The following is a 21,140-nucleotide window of genomic DNA, read 5'->3' on the forward strand; positions in this document are numbered from 1 at the left end:
TGAAAATAAAATCTGACTCCAAGGTTCTCCTGCAAAATGCTGGGTTGAAAAACTATTTGGTTTTGTAAGAGAAATGGTATGAGTGGAAGCATCTGCCACAACTCATAATTATGTCATCTGGCTTGACTTCTTGCCCATGAGGCCTGTGTGCCCCACACACTAGATGTGTACCTGTGAGTGCGGGAGGGAAGGGGAGAGCTCAGCAGGGCTGATAGGGTGTTTGTCAGGGTTTGGTGGCTCGTGCTGTAGCTGTAAGAGGAGCTGACATGATGGTCCTGAGCGATCCAGGTGCTGCCTTTGTTCCTTGTGCGGTGAGCTGCTGCTGTAGGTACAGCAAACTGGGAAATCCCCTGGTCTGTGCTCTCGCCCATAGAGAGTCATGAAGGATTTCATACGAGGCCATGTGATCTGTGCTGAACTGATTAAAATAAGGCTCCCCTGTTTAAATGGCTTTACTTTGTTCCAGGGTCTGAGGAGCCCTGCAAACACAGGGATTAGGTGGTTTTATGCATGGTGTAGAAGCTTGCCACTGCACTGTTGGTTTATAAACCTTTTCATCTCCGTGACCCAAGCACAGTGTTTGCTGAGTGCACATCTACCTATGTGCACTTATGTCCTCATGGCTGTGAGCCTCACCAGGAGCTGCTCGTGGGCCTGGTTTACTGCTGTAGGCCCCCATAGGGTACCTGGTAGGTTGATACTGAAATGCAGTAATTACAAAAATAACATTTCTTGGTTTAGGAAGTTCAGAATTGATTTCTGTTACCATTGTGGTATTAACTCCAGATTTGTAAGTGGCACAGGTCGCCCATCTCCAGCTCCTGCCAGGAACCTCTGTACAGCCATGTTTAACAAACCTTCTGTCAATCAAAAACCGGTTATACAAGGATTATTTGCCTTCGGTTTCCTGTGTAATGAGGTTTTTGATTGACAACAGTGGAGTTAAAGAATATAGAAAGGCTTTCTGAATCTAAGATGAGCAAGCTTCCATTTAATACTGTTTGCACATGATAACGTTGGCTTTCAGTTTTATCTGTGATAGAAACTGGAGGTGATGAAAAATAAGAAATACAGAAACCCTTCTCATTTTAATATAATATGACTTTCTATTTCCTGCTGTGGGAGTGGGATTTGGACATCATTTGCTGTACAAATAGTTGAGCTACTGTGGGCAAACATTTTGCAAAGATGGAAGTGTCTTGGAATGTTCACCACAGCTGGTGGGTGAGCAGTGGCTTTACCCTTGTCCTGCCTCTGCCTGAAGACTGTCAGATGCTCCTCAGATTAGGAAGCTGGGTGATGCTGTTCTCTTTTACCTCTGTTACCAGGATTAGTTTCTGAAACAGCGACCTTCACCTGCTGTGTGTGGTGGTTGCTGTGGATATCTGTTTTCCAGGTGTCCTTGTGAGCAGCTGCACTTGTTCAAGTAAATTTGAATTTCTTGAATGAAATGAAATTTAAAAATTGCATACTGGAAGCTAAGAAAATATGATGGAAGTGGATAAATGTAGGTTGATGTGTCTTTTTCAAAATACTAAATATTCCTAATAATGACCCCAATTAAAACATACCTATGGGGGAATGGCAGTCACAGGTGTGATGAATGTGGTATATGGGTGAGTTCCTATGAGGTGAACATAGGGGTGACTTTTGGGTGAGCTAGAAGGCCAGAGTTAGGCTGTGATTTAAAAGTATCTTCTCTAGTTCAGGCTAGTTTCTCTTGTAGAGGTCCTACACTAAGCTCAGCCTCTGTCTTAGAAGCAGATGAAGCACTTGAGGAGTCGTTCAGGTCTAACTGATGTCTGATGGGTGTCAAAGCAAAGCGAACATGGCTGGAAGATGCAAACAAACTCTTGTCCCAAAGTGTCATCTCTTTTAACTAGGCCAGTTTGGGTTTCATAAAAAGTGCTGTGTGTACAGACCTTAAGTTTGCCCCCTTGATTCCCTCTTTGTGACTGGAGATCAGAAGTCATAGTCAGGATTTTCTGAATTTTTGGGTGCATTGCTTTCCTGTGAAAACTGGGTGAGTGAATCTGAAGGTTTCCCTGAGGAAGGAGGGCAAGGAATGCACAAACCATTTTGCAGGTTTCCTTCCTTAGTTATGAGCACAGTGGTGAAAGGGGTCCATTTTTGTGCATTGCTGCTTTGAGTCCAGCTACAGGGAGGACCTGTTATGTGGTAATGTGGTTTGACTGAGTTGATGAGATTTTTTCAAGGCAGCTAGGAAGCTTTGTGAATTTTAAAGGAGACGTTTCAAAGGAACAGTCCTGCAGATGTGTCCTAGCTTTAACTTCCCACATGCAGAGGTACAGTCCTGTTTTATGCAGCAGTAATGCACTAACTAAATCATGTCCTGCTGTGAGAAAGAAGCTTCTCCTTTTGCTCTTTAATCCGTCATTGTGAGTATGCTCAGGGAGACACTGCATTTTTGGACCCCTTCTGGAAAATTGGTTTATTTTAGTCTTCATAACAACCCCTAAAATCATATCTTAAAACAAGGAAATAATCTCTTTTTTCTTTCTATGCTGTATTCAAAGGCTTGCTACACAACATATTACATGTCTTTCATCTAATTGTACCATTGCTACTTTGATTTGTGCCAGTTTTCCCCAAAACAACTAGGGAAAGGAGCTTAAAAAGGCAAGTAATATGGTTATGAAGCTGCAGTTACTTGGGGAAATAGCTATTTTGTCTATAACGAATGGAATTACACTCTTAGTCAGAAAACTAATTATTCTTCTGTTTGCTAGTTGAATGACAGATTACTCCTCTGTACAAATGGGATAGTTGGAAGCTTGTGGGCAGCCATGGAGGAGGGCACTAGTCTGTGCTTGGTGATGGGTGCTCCTTGTGAGATATGCTGAAAATATGAGACTCAAAAGTGAAATAATTGTCTGTTTCTGAGCCCTAGTAACTGGCAAGTCTCCAGTTGGCTTGTGTCATTGCTATAGCAGGCTGATCCTGCCTTGCTTTTTTTCCTTTTTCCAAAACTCTAACTGAAAGAACTGGCTGGATGTAGTTCATGCATTGCATTTCATATGGAAAATAGGAATAAGCATCCTTCAGTTGCTTGGTCCTGGCTTCCTATTGAATCTGACAGTTTCTGAGCACTTTCATAAGGAATTCAGCTGCTTCTAACAAAATAGGGTTGGACAAAAGCTGAACAGAAGCTTTATAAGTTTGGTGTTACACTTTGGAGCACCGAAGTTGGCACTACAGTGCCATTCCCTGACGAAAGTATTCCCAAGACCTAGGGGTGATAGTGCAGCTCCACACTGGTTTTTGTTTTTTACCAAGAAAGCGTTTAATATTAATGTTAGGTGTGATTCTTGAGCAGAATTCTGCAAGAAACTCCACTCAGTGTGTAATTCAAACTAATTTACTGAGGTATGTTTTATGTCTGCCACACACCCTCATGTAACGTGCTTTAAGTGTGGGTTTAATTACTGCTCCATGTTGAGGGATTCTTGCTCGGATCACTCACCAAAATGTTGGGCACTGTAGCTGGGACGTGGGAGGTGCATGGCTGCTGGTTTAATCGCTCTGTGGGGCTGAAGGGAAGCTGGTGTGCAGTGCTGGGGACTGCAGACCCAGGATGGAATTGCACCTCTTCTTACAAAGCTCTCTACAGAAGTGGCAGAACAGCAATCATGCCACCAATTCACAGCAATATTTAGGGTGTTAGTAGCCAAATGATGCACTGGAAAATACCCCTTGGCTTTCCTGTGGCCTAGCAGCCCCACCTTGACTCCTGAGGGCAGCTGTGGGCACCACAATATTAACAAAGACATTAAACGATTAGAGAGTGTCCAAAGGAGGGCCACAAGGATGGTGGAGGGTCTGGGAGGGGAAGCTGTGTGAGGAGTGGCTGAGGGCACTTGGTTTGCTCAGCCTGGAGAGGAGGAGACTGAGGAGAGACCTCATTGTGGTCTGCAACTTCCTCGTGAGGGAAGCAGAGGGGCAGGTACCAATGTCTTCACTCCCATGACCAGTGGCAGGACTCACGGAAGCAGCATGAGGCTGAGCTGGGGAGGTTTAGGTTGGATATAGGGGAAAAGTTTTCTCAGCCAGAGGGTGGTGGGACACTGCCCAGGCTCCCCAGGGAATGGTCATGGCCCCAAGGCTGCCAGAGCTCCAGGAGCGCTTGGACAACGCTCTTGGGGATGCACAGGGTGGGATTGTTGGGGTGTGTGTGCAGGGCCAGGAGCTGGACAGGATGATCCCTGTGAGTCCCTTCAGCGTATTTCATGGTTCTATGATCCCAGCATGACTGTGCCCCTCTCACGGATGGGAGGAGGTCCACCTAGTTCAGCATTTAGCACTGTGCCCTCCCTCTTCCCTACCTGTCCTGCTTCCACATGAACTGCTGTCGTTAAATAAAAGCAGATGCCATTTTCAGAGAGGGTGAAAGTGTTAACCCTGGTGTTTAACTTAACATTGCTGACACGTTTGCTACGGTGCTTTCATCTCTGTTATCTCCAAAGAGTGGCTTCAATCTGACCTTGCTCTGCATTTTTACCCTTGTGCATCTCTGATTTGATCAACTCAGAGCAGCACATATTGGGTACTCAGGCTGGGGAAACAGCTTGATCCACAGGGAAGAGCATGGGATAAGGGATAGCAAATCACAAGCATTGAGATTCTATTTTATTTTCAGATAATCTATTTTCTATACAAATACACTTTTGGTACACAGTCTAGATTAAGAACTGTAAAAATAAACCCCTTCAGTGAAACTTCATTGAAAAAGTTTCACAATTGTATTTTGTGAAGCTCCGAGTTCTTTTGCACTGCAGAGCTTTAAGTTAAATTGAAATTTTCTGAGAAAATAGTGGTTGAAACACTGCTTTGTATGGCAAAGGCAGTGTGTTGAAAGGGAAATGCAACAGCAGGTAAATTAGAGGTGTTAGTGGCTTACATGGCTTTTACAAAAATGTTCCCACCCCATTCTTACTGCATACCAAACTTATGGGTCATATTTAGGGGGGAATTACATTAGCTGTTAAATGTTGATTTTATGCTGAACCCCTTCTGGTTGGAGACTTTTTTCCTAAAATTCCTCTTAACAATGAGTGACTGTAAGATGTTAGTATGGGAGTACCAGCTGGTTGCTCAGTGCCTCCAGATGACGTCTGCTCAGAACTTAGTAAAACTCTTTGTCTGCCAGCCCTCCTCAATTACCTTTGGATGGGGAAGACTTGCTGGAAACCTGTTCAGTCTCTTGCAGTGGGTTGCAGACCTGCTCTGTGTCCCGCTTTGCCTCCCTGTGACGTGCTGCTTGCGTGTGGCAGAGTTGGGTGCAGCTCTGTGTGTGCTTGTTCACCCCTTTGCTCTGTGTGTGCCTGCCTAGAGGGCCTGTGGTGTTGTACAGTGTGTCCTGTGCTTTCTGCCACAAGGGCTTCTCTGGGAAGTCAGACTCAGCCCCCAACATGAAGTCACGGCCCTCCTTCCACAGACACCACGCAGAGCACTGGGGTTGTGTGATGGATCGATGGGCCTCTGGCATATTGTGCTTTTGGCAGCTGGGGATGTAAGGCACCTGCAAGATTAATTCCTCCTGGCTTGTGCCTCCCTGCAGTGCTGTTTGGTTTGTAGTTTTGTTGGTGCAAGCTGAACCTCATTAACTCCTAATCAAAGGGAGGAAAGGGACGTGGTTTCGGTGATTAAAATCTGTGGGGTCACTCAAGGAGTGGGTACTCTAAGCTTTGTGTTTAGCCATACAAGCCTTCAGAGTGTTGCTGGATGTGGTCTGTAATAGAAAAACTCATCAGAGCAGTGCTGTGGAAATACTTCCTTGTTTGGACGGAGTGGGTTACACGTTTTCATGATACTGAGAAACTAATCTCGTTTGTCATTAATGAAACACAGCATATTGCAATGCAAATGAGAGACGTTGCATGACAAGTGGTCCCACAGTCCTCAGCACTTGCTATTGATTGTTCAGTCTTACTTATTCATGCTATGCAAATTGCATTTCTCATCTTGCTCCTTCTTGTCTACATATTTTTGGTACTGGATTTGCCTGCAAACAGTCTTGTTCTTTCACTTGAGAGACAGGGATTGTTTCTGGCAAAGTTCTTAATGTTCCTTTGTCGAGCAAGTACTGGCTGAGCTGGGCAAGGCTCTGGAGCTCTGTCAGAATGAATTCATCTTGCTCTAACTTCAGTTGGAGAAAGGGAAGAGGTGGTGGTATATTATTTGATTAAAACAAAAGCTTTAAAGTAGTTTTCAACTCTGTTTTTGATACTGAAGCCATTGTGGCATTTGTTTTCTGGCCAGTTGTTTGGAACAGACATATGGGAGTTTTCTTTTATTTGTGCTAAATGTTATTTTGCATTTCAGGTATACTAAACCACTGACCTTTGCTGACTGCATCAGTGATGAGTTGCCCTTAGGATGGGAAGAAGCTTATGACCCTCAGGTCGGAGTCTATTACATAGACCACAATACCAGTAAGTGACAAGCCACTGTGTTTTTGCAGAGTGATTTGTGCCTGTATTAAAATATACTGAACACAAAACCACAAAGTTACTAATAGCATGTTTCAGAGTAGGTGAGATGTGCAGCTTGTGAAATCAAATCCTGTCCTTCTCCATCATACAAAGTACTTCCCTCTCTAAACAGGAATTTGAGACCTTTTGGGTTGCAGTCTTCAAATTGGCAGCCATGTTCAAGCCAATACTATGGACACACCTCTGTAAGATTTGGTTCTGCTGAGGAGTCCAACTGGGTAGCAGTGATCTGGAGTTTGTTCTTAGCCTGGAATTTGTCCCTGTGGCAAGACCATCAGAAACAGTGCAAAGGTCTTGTGTTCATTCCCCTGGCAGGGGTAGCTCCCTTGGCTGCAGGAGCTCACATTGCCTTTGCTGGAGACAAAACCCTCAAGTAAGCTTGGGATATCCTGTCCAGGGTTCAGGTTTGTGGTGTCTTTATCCTCAAGCTAAGCCACTGCTTACACCCTTTGCTAGATTGCTCGATAGACCAGAAGAGTTAACTTCATAAGCTCATTTGAATTATAAGAAAATACAGTATTTGATATATCATTACAGACATTGCTAGAATAACTGTAATGGGTTATGCTAGAACAAATCCCCTGAAAAAGTAATAAGCAAAATAAATCAGTGACTTTGATTCTCTTTACAGAACCGCTCCAGCTGCAGCCCAGAAGTTTACAGCAGAACCATGTCCAGGCCCTTTTAGGGGAGCTTGCAACTTGTGCTAAGAGAGAAACTTTTAAAAGACAAAAGTGCCTTGAAGTGCCTTGAAGTTGTGGGTTTTTTAAAATCCACTTCTAGGACTTCAACTGAGAACTTAAACCTTTTTTTTTTTTCTTTTAGAAAATTACAGGATTTAAAAAAAATAAAAGTATGGAAGTCTGGTGCATTTCTTTCCTTGGTGATTTTTTTTTTTTCCCCTTGGGTATCTTCATCTTCACACCCTCCTCTTTTTCAAAACTGTCACAACTTCACCTGGCCTGAGACTGCACCTTTCAGGCTTTAGCAACTTCTCTTGGGTATTAAAAATGCAGAATGAAAAAAGCCTATTCCCAAAAAGCACTAACTACTGACCTCTGCAATACAAGGAGCAGAAGTTTCCAGATTTAATGGTGACACAAATATTTTTATTTAGAACTCAATGTCATCCTAAAGTCACTGGATTTACGTATCTTTACATGGCTCCATCCTAAGTATTTTTCTGTGAGGTAGGGGACACAGATTTTTCTTTTTATAGGAAAGTGGGAAAGGGTAGGCGAGTCTACAGAATCGCACAAAGGAGATCTGCAGGGGAGAGGAGTGGAGAAACTTTGCTTTAGAAGGTGCTATGTTGCAAGGCACAAATTTGGATCTCCTACAGGTCTGTAAGACCATGTCTGGTGTCTGTTTCACAGTCTAAGAATGGGAAAATAGCCTTGACCTGAAGCTGTGGGACATGGAAACCTGTTGGACCCCTGGTTCAGTTAGCAGAAACTCCAGCATTGTTAAGTTCGTGGTTGGACTCCCTGATCCAAAAGGTCTTTTCCAACCTAAATGATTGAATGTAGTTGGGACAAACCAAACATGGTCTTATTTATACATTTGAGTTGGCACAGGGTGAGTATGCAAAGGTCTGTTGCAGATCTGGGGCAGTTGCCCTGGTCTGTGCCACTCACAGGCACCACAGGATTCAGGGGCATGCAGAGAAGCCTTCAAACTGTGCTGACACCTGCTTAATAACTTTTCATTTTTAAAAGTTCCACTTCTATGGGATGTCAGAAGCTGCAATATTTAAATGAGAATTTCAGCTAAAAGGTTAAAAAAAAGAGAAACAAACTCAAGACATATTTCTTATGCCAGCTCTAATCCAAATCATGATAGAGCAGAATATATCCATTTACCTTAGTCTAATCAGGCTGCTCAGCTTTGTGGTTTATGTTGAAGTATCCTCTGGAGTGTGTCCAAAACCTTCTTCCTCTCCAAGGTCTCTCACAGATTCCCTGGCAGGAAGGAATTGCCGAGGGTGGGAAGGAGATGGAGCCATACTGGGTCTTGCTCATACTGCACAAGTATTTGAGACTAGTTCTCAGAAACAAGCCCAAGGACAGTCTTAAATTAAATCTAAAGCCAGAAGCCATTAAAAGAAGTGAGATGGAGAACAATTGTAACCACCTCTCTGAGACAAAATACAATTAAATGGAATTGAGTACCCAGAATATTCCTAATACAGCATTAATGCATATAGCCTTGAGTGTGTCTCTCTGGGAGAACTTTGGAATGTGATTTGCACAAAGAAATGATGCTGATGCAAGCACTGTAAAGCTACATTCCTCCAACATCAAACAACCAGATTTATTTATGACAAGCTCAACATTAAATTAAGAATTCACAAGACAACAAATGATGTAATAGCCTGAGTTTCTATAGTTCTTTCATCTCACTTCTGAATGTATTTTGTATTTCTCAGTGGCTGGGGCTCAATGAGAGCCCTTGGCCAACATTTTCATTGATTGGTTTTACGTGTTTGAAAACCAAAGCTGAAAGCTGCAATCAAGGGGTTACAGTTAGTGCTGTGAGTACTGAAAAGGTTGAGATGAATATTTAGAATAAATCTGGGCCCAAAGCATTTCAATACCTCAGTGTGTTGTCCATCCTCTCTGTGAGCTGTCTGCTGAGCATTCCCTGGGTCAGATTCTATATGGGCTTGGAGCACTGGCAGGGCTTCACCACCCCGCAGAGCTGCTCAGGATTGTAGGCTTTTGCAGTCTTCCTCCTCATTGCTTATAATAGAGGAATTTTCCTGCAGCAGCTTCCACCACCCTTTTTGGGATTACAGGAAGAACGTGCTGCTAGTCTAAAGAAAAACTGGAAATGACCAGGCCTGAAGATTTATGTTGGGGTAGACTGATGACCCAGTATCCTGAATCAGACTTCAAGAGCCATGGGTACTTTGCCAACATACTTTTTATCCTGGACATTAGAGGGCCCTAAGTCACAGTTGCTGGTGACTGTTCAGGTGTGTCCAGGGAAGCTGCATGTCTGGGAATGTGGGGGCATTCCTGGGTAACTCACAGCAGACTTTCCCCTTCTGGTTCAACTGTGGAGTAAAGGCAGTTATTTCATCTGGGTGTGGGTAACGGTTATCTGGAAAATGGGATTTGGGGACAAGAATCGAGGCAGGAGCGTGGAGATTTCAGAATCTTACAGATTCTGTGTCCTCCTGATCTCTCTTTTGTTCTCTCTAAGACAGACCACAGTGCTATCCATGAGGGCATCAGCACTTACAGCTGGCACAAGCAGCTGCTTTTTCCTCAAGTTATTTTGGGGCAGTTTTTCAGGTCCAGACTTAGCTTCAATGTAATATCAGCTGAAATGTTGCTTCTGCTTGCAGGACCTGTAAAGGACTCTTTGTTGAAATACTTCTACAAACTATACTGGGGTTTTTTGATTGTATTTTGTGGCTTCTCCAAGTTTTGCCATGCAATTTGAAGTGCCATGTGTTCTTTTGGGTCTTGAGATATTGTTAAAAACAACTTATTGGTGGAGTAGCCAGTTAATTTTCTCCTCAGCATGATCATAGACAGCTTGTGAAAAGGGTTGAGTGTCCATCCCTTGGGTAAACCCCTTTATTTCTAGTTCTGCTGCTAAGAATATTGTCTAATTTCTCTTCCCCACATCCTGTGTACTGCAGTGTTGGTCTTACGCCTGACTCACTTAAGAGCTGCTCGTACCTTCCACTCTGGCAGCTTTTACTAAATATTTAAAGAGGCTCTTAAGATATGCAGATTAGATTCCCACTGATAGTTTCAAGCAAGTCCTTCCTATTAATTATTCATTATGTGGTAACTAGGCATCCTTATTCAAGCATGTTGGTTTAGACAGTTCAGAGCACTTGGTCGACTAAATATTGGAACCTGCTCCAAACAAGAACATGGAATAGCCTTGAAATAGAAATGAAAAATATTTTGGGCACTTCTTCACAGAACAGACAAACACTGACAATAAATTTGCCTCATTAGTATTAGGACTAGCTGCATATCTGTGACCTTATGCGTTTTTCACAATTAGAAGCCTGGAAAGCAATGTACTGGTTGTGTTGGGGTAATGGAGATGGGAGTGCTGTAACTGCTCATGGCCGCATTCCCTATGTTACCCTAAACTCCACCTCCCATATTCTTCAGTGATTTACTGCTGTGCCTGCTTTCCCTGAAGGAAATGTTTACTCCCACTCTGAGATGCTGTTCATATAATGTCATTTAAGATGCTTTCATGAATACATTTTGTGATTTAATCAGACTTTATTTTTACTTATCTCTGGAATCTGAGTGAGCAGGTTTTCTTTCCCCTCTGCAATAAAAGCCTCTTGGCAGCCAAAGAGGATGGGCAGAGTTGTAATTGCTTTCATGTTGTCAGGTGCAGTATAATGCAGTCATGTGGCAATGATATTTTCTGAAAGTTTTTATAACAGTGAAATAGTAGAGCTATTTTATTAGTAATGTTATAAAGCAGTTGCAATAAAGATAAGTCTAACAGTCAATGTCAGTTTCTTAGAGCTATGTGTGCATGTTCTTGGGTGGATGTTTTTAAGAGCCAGAACCAGGGTGGCTTCAGCAGCAGAGGAGCTGGAGAGTTGTAAGACAGTTTTGTTGTGAATTGTTCTATTCAGCATGGCAGAACTCATTGGAATTCATTGTGGATCAACAGTCACCTCCTTAGAAAAAAGGAAAATATCTTTATTCCACTTTTTTATTACAGGGATGGGGCAAGAGACTATTTTAAAATGTCACAAACGGTGGAGCTTTTCCAAGCAGCAGAAGAAACCTGCATTGTGTTGATCTTGCCACCTTCTGTTTTCTCTCCAAGAAACTACTCAGATAGAAGACCCTCGGGTGCAATGGCGGCGGGAGCAGGAGCACATGCTGAAGGATTACCTTGTCCTGGCCCAGGAGGCCATTGCTGCGCAGAAGGAGATCTATCAAGTGAAGCAGCAGAGGCTTGAGCTGGCCCAGCAGGAGTATCGGCAGCTGCACGATGTTTGGGAGCACAAACTGGGCTCTCAGACCAGCTGTGAGTAGTTAGTGAACTCTTAACCAGTGACTTCCTCAGCTGTGCACCCAGTAGGACAGTAAAAGGCATGAAGCTGGTCTTTGGATGGAGTGTTGGGATGATGTGCCATGTCATTGGCCACTTTTGATCAGTTTGTCCCAAAAGCAGTATCTGCCCAGCACCTGTTTGGTAAAGGCTGATTGTTATGAAGCACTCCTGTGTGTGGCTCAGTCACTGGAGTCAACGTGCAGATTTTTCTGCATGGGCTTCAACAAATGTTAAAGAATGTGGTGGTTGGCTCTGTGTGAAAACGTTAAGTTATATGGTATTTTCCTTGATTCCCCTATTTAAAGTACAGAAACAAGGCAAGAAGGTCCATCTTGGATAGTATTCCCAGGCCCTTTTGTAGTTTTGTATCCCAGGTAGTTGAGTGACGGTCTGGTGGAGCTGAGGGTCTGTTTTATGCCATGTTCCAAGTCACCGTTGGTGGATTGCCTCTCTGTGTGTGAAGAACAGCAGTTTGTGCTCCATATTCTTCATCACACAGAAAGCGTCAATACCAATGTCGCTTCAAGATTTGGTGCAGAAATGTTTTTAGAATGCTGTATTTCCTCCTTAGGGGTACTAGTTAGGAGCTGGAAAATGTCCAGAACAGGATTTATTTCCTGCATGTGTTCCAGAATTTTTTTATAATCCTCAGTATTGCAGATTTTCTGTGTTCTTGCCAGCCACATCAGTGGACTGACCTCCCCCTGCTTCACTCTTTTGAGTTATGTCTGATGGTGGAGAATTCCACCAGCTAATCCTGTGCCTGATGTTAAAAATTTTTAAGTAGTTTTCTGTCAGCTGAGGGATTCTTGTTTGACAAGGGTCCCATCCCTCATCTCCGAAGAACTGGGTTTGGTCTTTTCTTAGGAGTACTGTACCCAAGTACTGGTGTCCCAGAGCAGTGCACTGAGAACATGAGTTATATTGGCGATATGTGATCTGTCCTGAAAAATACAACCAAACAGAAATAACTAGAAATGCTTTCCCATGTTTTATAGGGCATAAACTAATGGCTGCAAGGATCAAAATATCTCCCTTGCCTACAGCTACCCTAACAACATTGCACATTGGGGAGCTTCTGTACCTTCTGAGGCAGAAGGGGTTTAACCGCTGCTGAGAAGAGAGTTCTGCTCTTAATGGGACATTGATTTAATCTGGTGTGACACATTGTATGGCTGGTCATGTCCTCAAGGCTGTGAAAAGGCTTGCATCACATTTTTCAGTTTCTTCTCATTCTTTGCTTCTCTTTGTTTTTAAACATTCAGTGGGTTGTTTGCTCATTGAGGAAGTCTGAAAACAATTACTAAGTAAACCTTCATGCAATGCCTGTCCCTTCAGTTCTGTTAAATGCCTTTGGAAATGCAGGAGGCCACACTATAGAATGGGGTGAACGTGTTTGGGAGTTTGAGTTAAGTGTGTTAACCTGGAACAAATCCTGACTTTGGAGATGCAGGACATGGTTTGGCCCCTTCAGTCTATACTTTTTGTGGAGTACTTGACTGCACTGTTGCCTTTCCCTGTCTTTGAGCAGTGAGATGTGGGAATTGGGTAACAGGCCTACACCAGCAACGTGTGGAGATTTGGGTGTGCAGGAGTGATGGGAGACCTCGGTCTGTGGTGGGGCTGGTAAAAGCATAGGGAGGAAGGCAGAGCTGCTAAACTGGCTGCTGTATTTGTTCCAGTGCTCTCTGGCTCATCGTCGAGTTCCAAGTATGACCCCGAGATCCTCAAAGCAGAGATTGCTACTACAAAATCCAGGGTGAGTAGTACGAATGGACCTTTGCTTGCCATGAGTAATGTTCAGATATTTCCAGACCTCATGGCAAATACTGAAAGGAGATGCCAAAGCAGTTGGAAGAGCTAATGTTGCCATTTTTAATCTAGGAGGTCATTTATCATAATTTTCTAACATTGCAGTCTTAGGAATTTGAAACAGGTTTGTTTTTCACCTTAGACTTTAGCCTGGCTTGGCAGCTGGCAGTGCAGGATCCTCTGTGGGATGTGAAGCCACGTGTTGGCTCTGCCAAGTGCTGGAGAGCTGCGGGTCCTCCCCAGGGACTGGCAGCTGTTGTGTGCTGGGTTTAGTGCAGGCTGTCAGCAGGGGAGGGTGTGCTCTCACGCAGAGCTCACTTTGGGAGGAAGAAAGGACTAAAGTAAAGTAGGTCAGTGTGGCCTCTGTGGAGGAATATAAAACAGCAAGCTGTAGGGTCAGTGGATTTACAGTGTGTATTATCATCCTGCTATATTACTCGTGCAGTGGGGCCCTTTAGTTTGGGAGCATAGAGGGTGGCTTCAGTTGCTGCAGCGTGACTCCTGTCCTGATGTTTAGCAGTTTTTGTAATGACAGGGAAGGTTTTAAACATTTCTGAGTAAAGTTGATATGTGTTTCATTGCTGTCTTTTTCGAATTTTTCTCAACTTTTCCACTTATGTGGCTGGTACTTCCCTTGAGCCCCTTGTTAAGAGGTGCAATAGCAGCTACTGGATAAAGCCGTAGGCAGTGATAAAGTCCTGATGAGGAGGCAGTCAGGGCTGCTTGCTGCTCTTGAGATGAGCTGATTACCTGGAAACTTTGTTTAGAGAACTGTCTACACTGAATAAGTTTTGAATTGGATGGGTAGTGCTGCACCTAAAGACTCATATAAAATATCATTTTAAAAATGTGACACCTTGCTGCAGGTTAATAAACTCAAGAGAGAAGTAGCTCACATGAAGCAAGAGCTCCAGTACAAAGAGCATGGATTTCAAACACTGAAGAAGTAAGTGTGTTCTCAAGATCTTTTTTTTCAGAACATCTCTGGCTTGCAATGCATCCCCCACTACATTTATAAATAGCTGCCTAAATAACATAAGCTGAAATATGCTGCTGATAATATCTTTAGGCTGAAAGCAGTACACAGCCATGGGGGAGTTCTATCAGATCACTGCCTGTATGGGATTGACTTCATGGCAAAAAGGTTTTGAACCAGGATCTCGTCAGTTAACTGATGCTCTGTTTTACTCTGTATTGCTCAATATGGATGACAGGACAGCCTGTTGTCTTAGTTACAAGAGCCATTGATTTAGGACACTGAGGAAAAACTGGAGGTGGAGTGGAAGGGGAGGAAAAGTTTGAGGTACTTACCTTTGTGTGACGAGTCATCTGGCATCTTTTAGATAAATGTTTATTATAAGGGTCAACTGTGGTAGAATTCCTTTGAGGAAAGGGAAGGATGAGGTGGCTTGTAATTAGGTTGTGCGAGCAAATACATCTGTGCATGTGAGTCTGTGCCTGGTTTTTGAAATCATGACTGAAAATAAGGTAATTCTCATAGGTGGCTAAGCTGATCCTCTCTAGGTTAGAAACAAGGCAGCTAGCAGCAGTCGGCCCTAATGCACTGTTTTGGGGCAGTTGTGTGCACCTTTGTCCTCCCTAAGGAGTCAAAGAGATGATGATATCGCTGAAATCAGAGTTCTGAAGCTTAATGTACTGCTGAGTGGAGTGACTTAGGCAGTGGTGAGTGGGGTCCTTTGTTCCTTCTGTTGTCCTTGTTACACTTTGGAGTGTGTTTTTCTTGAAAGTCCATGTCAAGATGCACGCATCTAGGATGATTCAGTTAACTGGAGGTTGTTAAGTGTTAGCTCACTGTTTTTTTGAAATTTCTCTGCAGAATTGACAGGAAAATGTCTGATACTCAAGGTGGCTACAAACTTGATGAAGCACAAGCCATTTTAAGTGAAATGAAGGCTCTCAAGAAGGCCATCACATCAGGGGAGAAGGAAAAACAAGACCTCATTCAGGTATTGAAATAGGATGACTTTATAGTGTTTTGTGTTACCACTGCTAGAAGATTGAATTTCTGAGAAGTAATTTAAGGATTTTGTATTTCAGATACATAATTGAGATTTTTATTAATATAAACTAGTTCTGTGTTGTGGTTGGACTGCAGTCTCTGCAGTTGTTCAGATCCTGGAAGTGAGAGGTATAAAATGCAGTCCAGCCATGGCTGTGGGAGGTGCAGACCAGCCATGCCTGGCCTCGGGTTTGCAGAGTCTGAGTGGGCACAGCAAACATGGTCAGATCTGAGTCATGGGGTTAGGCTAAAGTTATGTAGCTGCTGAGGTACTTTGGGCAGAAGTGAGCTCATCTCATGACTTTTTGTGGTTTTAGAGCTTGGCCAGGTTAAAAGACAGCTTTGTGAATGACAGAGGATCCCAGTCAGACCTGTGGGCCAGCAGCGTGTCTGTGGAAAGCTCCAGCCCCCTGCTGCCCCGGCAGTACCTGGATGTCAGCTCCCAGACAGATGTTTCAGGAAATGTGAGTAATGTGTGAGAGGCCCTGTGCATGTGGAGACATTCCTCTGAACTGTGTGTAGTACTACCTCACTATGAGTTTCCAAGCATGGACAAGTTTCTGTGAAATCATACCTTCTCCTGCTTTAAACTGCAGCATGACTTTGTTTTTGTGTGCAGTGCTAATGTATCTCTAAGGGCAACCCGGTGTTTCCCCACACTGTCTCTATCAGAGCAACCCAGGTGGGAATAAAAGGGAAGGAAGTTTGATTTTGCCTGTAGGTGTAGTGTCTTGTGATGCAAATATTCCCTTGGCTCTTTCTAGCGATGATAAGTTACGAGACAAGAAACGTTCAGCAGGTCTGTATGGGCTAAGCTCAAATGAGGACTCTTCCCCTAAGAGTGTTTGGCTTTCATGGGATTACAAGTGAGAGCAAGAGCTTATGTGCAGATATTTTGATGCCTCCAAAGCTGTAGTGCTCATAAACCTTCAGTCCCACACGTGCAAGGAGACCAGAAGTGTCAGGTTGGTCCCAGCCTCGGTAAGCACTCAGTCAGTGCCGGGGGGTACATCTCATTCCTCACAGGACAGCACAGAGCCTCTCCTGTGAACCTTTATTAAATGTTTGCAGCCACTTTCGGTCAGGGCCACACATGTTAGTAAAGATCTGCAGATTTGGGCATGATGGGATGTCCCTTGTCTTTAAGACTTTACAGCCAAAGCAAGATGTCATCCAGGCCAAAATACAATGCAGCACTTAAGGATGGGAAGAGCATCTAAGAAGAAGGATTGCAAAGGTATTTGTGTGTGCATAGAAATAGAAGCCCAAGACAGATGTGGTGGATTTTCTCTTTTTTCCTAGGCCAGAAAGAGCCTTTGAATCTTGTTGGGGTTTAAGTATTTGAAGAAAACATGAAAAATGTAATCAAATGCAGTATGTTCCTGTTCTGTGATTGGTTTAGCTAGGAAATGACTTTGACAAAATCAAGTGTCACTTGTAACAGTGTAAAGGAAATATCAAAAGAGGAGTGGTTCCTAAGTTGCTGATTTGATGTTTTGTATCTCAGTTTATTGCCAGCAGCAGTAACCAGTTGGCTGAGAAGGTGCGATTACGGCTGCAGTATGAAGAGGCAAAGAGAAGGTAATTCTTTGGCCCATTGCTCCTTTTGCTTGTCACACAGCTTATTCTGAGGACATGTTTCACTAGAAGAGGTGCCACCAGACTGAAACCCAGCATTACTGCTATGTAAATATGGGAATTTTTGAGCCAGCGGGACAATAGGCTTTTTGGGCCAGTGTTACCTTTCACGAAATAAATAACCATCCTAGAAATTACTAAAGCATGACTAATACATAAAGAATTCAGTCTGGCCACACCTATGGGGACATAAGTTGTTCTGCTACCTGTTGCCAATGCTTCCCTCTTCCTAATAAGGAGATTGCACTGCAAGGCATCTCCTTACCTTATTTGAAATGAATGAATGTTTGCATGCCTAAGTGTGATAAGGAGAAATGTATATTGTGTTAACACCTTACATCAAAATATGGTCAATGGCTGCAGTTCCAGAGCTTATCTGTAAGAATGTAAATTTTCACCTTTGCCCCCTGATCTCAGATGAACGAAAAATAGATTAAAAAAAAAAAAAATTCTATCTACTTAACAGGCCAATTTAAGCAAAAGCTTTCCAGGATTTAATTTTTAATAGATAATAGCTAACACAACTGTGTAGGTAAATGAAAAACCACCAAGAATTATTACTTAGAGTTTGGCTGGCCTAGTCTTTCTTCAGTGATGTTACCATTGCTGGGGGTGACTTCTTTCTTCACTTTTAACTGCTCTAGAGGGACTTTGCAACTCCAGAATAACAAAGTCCAGCCGCACGGTACAATCTGTGCTTGGGATGTATGCAAAGAGAAGGCTTTTTGTCCAACCTCTGGTTAGAAGTAAGAGCCTTAAGGCTGAGGTTACTCATAATGTTCTCATGTTGGTGTATTGGCATGGCCAGAAGGCCATGTTTCTTAGTGGCATAAAATTTGGTCTGTGTCTGTGGCAGTCATCGAAGACTGTGTGCCCAGCTGCTTTTGACACGAATTTACACTTCTCTTTGTAGGTGGAGCAATTTTATCAGAACTATTTATTTTGCCAGTCCAACATTTGCCAAACTACTTTGACATTCAAATCATTCACTGACTTTCTAAGGCAACATTAAAAATAACCTTCAGATGCGGTGGTTAATTTTGCGGTGTTAAAATTGCTTTTTTACTTCTAAGCTTTGCTAAAGGCTGCATTTCAACTCACATTGACTTTACACCTTCAGATTGAAGAGGAATACTCTTACTTTATCCTGTATCTTTTCCAAGGAGAGGCAGGTGAATAGTGAGAAGCCTGAGAACATATTTAATATGCTCTTTATAAAGACAGCGCAGTAGTTCATTTTAAGTGACAATGCGGGGCATACAACACACCTGCAGTTAAAGAATACTTGCTGCTCATACCCCATGTTTGTCTTAGGTTATCTGTAGGTTTTTCTCAAAGTTTAAAAAACATTGTCATGAGGAAAGATGGATTTAAGTGGACATGAATAGTTGATGCTAAAATGAAAAGACCTCCAACTATCAGAGCACTGTGGTTTTAGCGCAGTATTTAGTAGAAGCTGCAGAAACAAATACCTCAACTGGTTTAAAACTGGAACAATACTATGGATATAGTGACTCACAAGGAACCTTCTGTTCCTGTGAAAATTCTTCCTTGTGATGTTAGAAGTGTTTCCTGTCCCCACAGCAGCTTTAAAATGTTCCAAAAACACAATAGAAGACTAAGTACTTTGCCCACGCATGTACTGTGAAGGAGCCAAGTGATGGAAATACATGTGTTTTATTAGCTTTGCAGTATCTGGAAAGGTGAAACTTAAGGCTTGAAATCAAGATGGTCCCAATATTAATTAGTGTAGAACTACTAGATCTGTAAGGGACTGGTGCTTTTGAAAGCAGGCTCTGGCGGACACTGTTTGCGCCATCGCCGTGGAGCAGACTGAAAGTTCAGATGTAGGTGAATATCTGACTGAACTTCACCACACCAGAACTGCCAGGACCCAGTGCCCTTCCCCACCACTATGTCCTTTCCTGTCACAGCTTGGGGAGACAATAGACCCCTAGAGCAGATAATGTAAAACCTGAAAAAAAGGGTGCAGGCCAGCTACAGTGACAAACCTTTGGCTTAATTATATTCAAAACTGATAATGGGTATCATGTCAAAAAGGTTGTCATTGCTACATCTCAGAAAGGAGATAGCTGCTGCAGCATAAATGTAATCAGAGATGCAACTAAACTATGTTGTACAGTTCCAGACATGTAGCAGTAACTCAGTTGTGTAGCACTCACACCCTGCACTGGTCTAGTTTCTTTAGCAGTTAAACTTTCAGCTTGGGTTCTTTGTGACTGGTGGTAACTCAGAGATTTTAGAAGTATGTTTTTTAATCTCCTAAAATGAAATATTTTAATGTCACATTAAGCAGCATTACAAAAATGGTGGGTATTTGACTGGTCGGTTTTTAAACCACACCTCCCACTTCGTTTGTGGGTTTTTTTCTCAAGAACAGAAGCTTATCTGATACAGGATTGTTAATTACTGGCTGTAGATACACATCTTAGTGTATGCTCCTGTGGAGATGCATGTGCTCTGAACAACCTCCAGAGAGACTAAAAATTTTACGTGCTATGCCTGTGTTGCATAACAATAGAAAGTACTAACTTTCCCTAATTAACAAAAAAGAGACTTGTTATTACAATGAATAAATCATCTATCTGCCTTTTCTAGATAGAAAGAGAACAATTAAATAAAACTTGAGCTTCCTGTTCTGTATTTGTTCAGAAAGATGGTGTGAGCTGAGCCCGGCACTGCAAGCCCAGCCTGGCTCAGCAGTGATGCAGTTCAGACTCAGGCAGTGAATGCTGAAGGGCCGGAGTGTTCAGCCAAGTGCAGACTTTCTACAGCATGTTTCTTTTGTAGTGGTGCTGTTTTATTGGAAAAATAGAATAATAAACCTTTTAGCTGAGAAGGGGAAAAATAATGATCATGTACCAAGGTAAAACTGGAGGTTAGTTTAACAAAGCTTTTAGACTCAGAAATGCATAGAGAACAAATTCCAGTGGAAAAGCCATATCCATGCAAATGTATGCCAAAAGTGATCAGATTTATGCCAGCCAATCCTCTTAGACTCATATCCCTTCAAAATGCACAGAGGAATTCTTGGATTATGAATTAATGCCGCTGTTAATTCTTCGTTGGAGCACAGTATTGCACTTAATCTGGCACCCAAAACCAAAACAGCTCTTAAGACGACCTAAAAATAGTTGAGCTGAATATCTATCAATTATGGAACTTTAATTAGAGTAAGCAACCTGCTGTGGGAAATGGGTTTACAGAAAGCCATGCTCCTCTTCAGAAGGGTGATCTCTGGTCTGTCTCCTGCGATGGTGGAGGCAGGTCAGTGTGTGTGAGCCTAATCCTTCACAGGCTCTCTTGGGGCTCGAGTTCCTCTTGGCCTCTGCAGCTTGGAAGACAAAGCTTTATTCTTCAAGGCCATTCAGGAGCCTTGTAGCTGCTGCTGCATCTTATTGCTTACTCCACACGCTTCGATTTTGCTGGTTGGCACTGAATTTGCTCTGTGTGCTGGTTTGCTGAAGGAAGCACACACCATCCTCTGCACTTTTGCGGCATAAACCAAATTCTAGAGAGATTAATCCAGAACAGTACCTGCAACTCTTAGCTGTACCCCATTTAAGTCCTGTAACTGTCACCAGATCACAAAGCCCTCTTCAAAGAGAGATGCATATTGGACATTCATTTTACATGTCACTTCTATTTCTTATGTATTTACTAAACCCAAGTGAGGGATTAACCTGAGTTCATCATGTGAAGGGGAACATATGCCTTGACTCTCCGGTGTTCTGTCAGGTGAATTATTTTTGCAAATATCTTACAAAATACTTTTTCTCCTTGTTTGCCTTCCAAGCTTTTCAATTTTTTTTCACCCCAGCCCATTGTGCCCTTCCCATTCCCTGCTTCCCACTTGATTTTTTGGATTGTGTGAGTTCAGAAACACAAGTTGTTGGTAATTCTTATTCAGCTTTATCTGCACTATTGTTTCTCATCAAACTACCATGATCAGCCTGTCAGGTCTTGAAGAGTTGTAGGTCAGTGAGTGCAAAGGCGGCAGCTTCCTTTGGGAGGACTGACATTACTGCCCTTGTAATATCCTGTGTATCCCGGCCTGCTGCTGGTTTTCTGCTTCCCTCTGT

At 42.9% G+C, this 21,140-nt stretch overlaps 1 protein-coding gene across 2 annotated transcripts in view; it reads left to right on the forward strand.

The window, feature by feature from the left end:
• Nucleotides 1-21,140, forward strand: part of WWC1 (WW and C2 domain containing 1) — a 66,803-nt gene that overhangs the window by 24,250 nt on the left and 21,413 nt on the right. For both annotated transcript variants that reach the window (XM_048319810.1, XM_048319811.1), the window contains exons 2-8: nt 6,343-6,452; nt 11,337-11,540; nt 13,250-13,326; nt 14,246-14,325; nt 15,217-15,346; nt 15,717-15,863; nt 16,907-16,980. In XM_048319810.1, the coding sequence (XP_048175767.1) occupies nt 6,343-6,452; nt 11,337-11,540; nt 13,250-13,326; nt 14,246-14,325; nt 15,217-15,346; nt 15,717-15,863; nt 16,907-16,980 (822 nt within the window). The remainder of the gene's footprint in view (nt 1-6,342; nt 6,453-11,336; nt 11,541-13,249; nt 13,327-14,245; nt 14,326-15,216; nt 15,347-15,716; nt 15,864-16,906; nt 16,981-21,140) is intronic.

The sequence above is a fragment of the Corvus hawaiiensis genome, chromosome 15 (genome assembly GCF_020740725.1).
Source record: "Corvus hawaiiensis isolate bCorHaw1 chromosome 15, bCorHaw1.pri.cur, whole genome shotgun sequence".
Classification (NCBI taxonomy): Eukaryota; Metazoa; Chordata; class Aves; order Passeriformes; family Corvidae; genus Corvus; species Corvus hawaiiensis.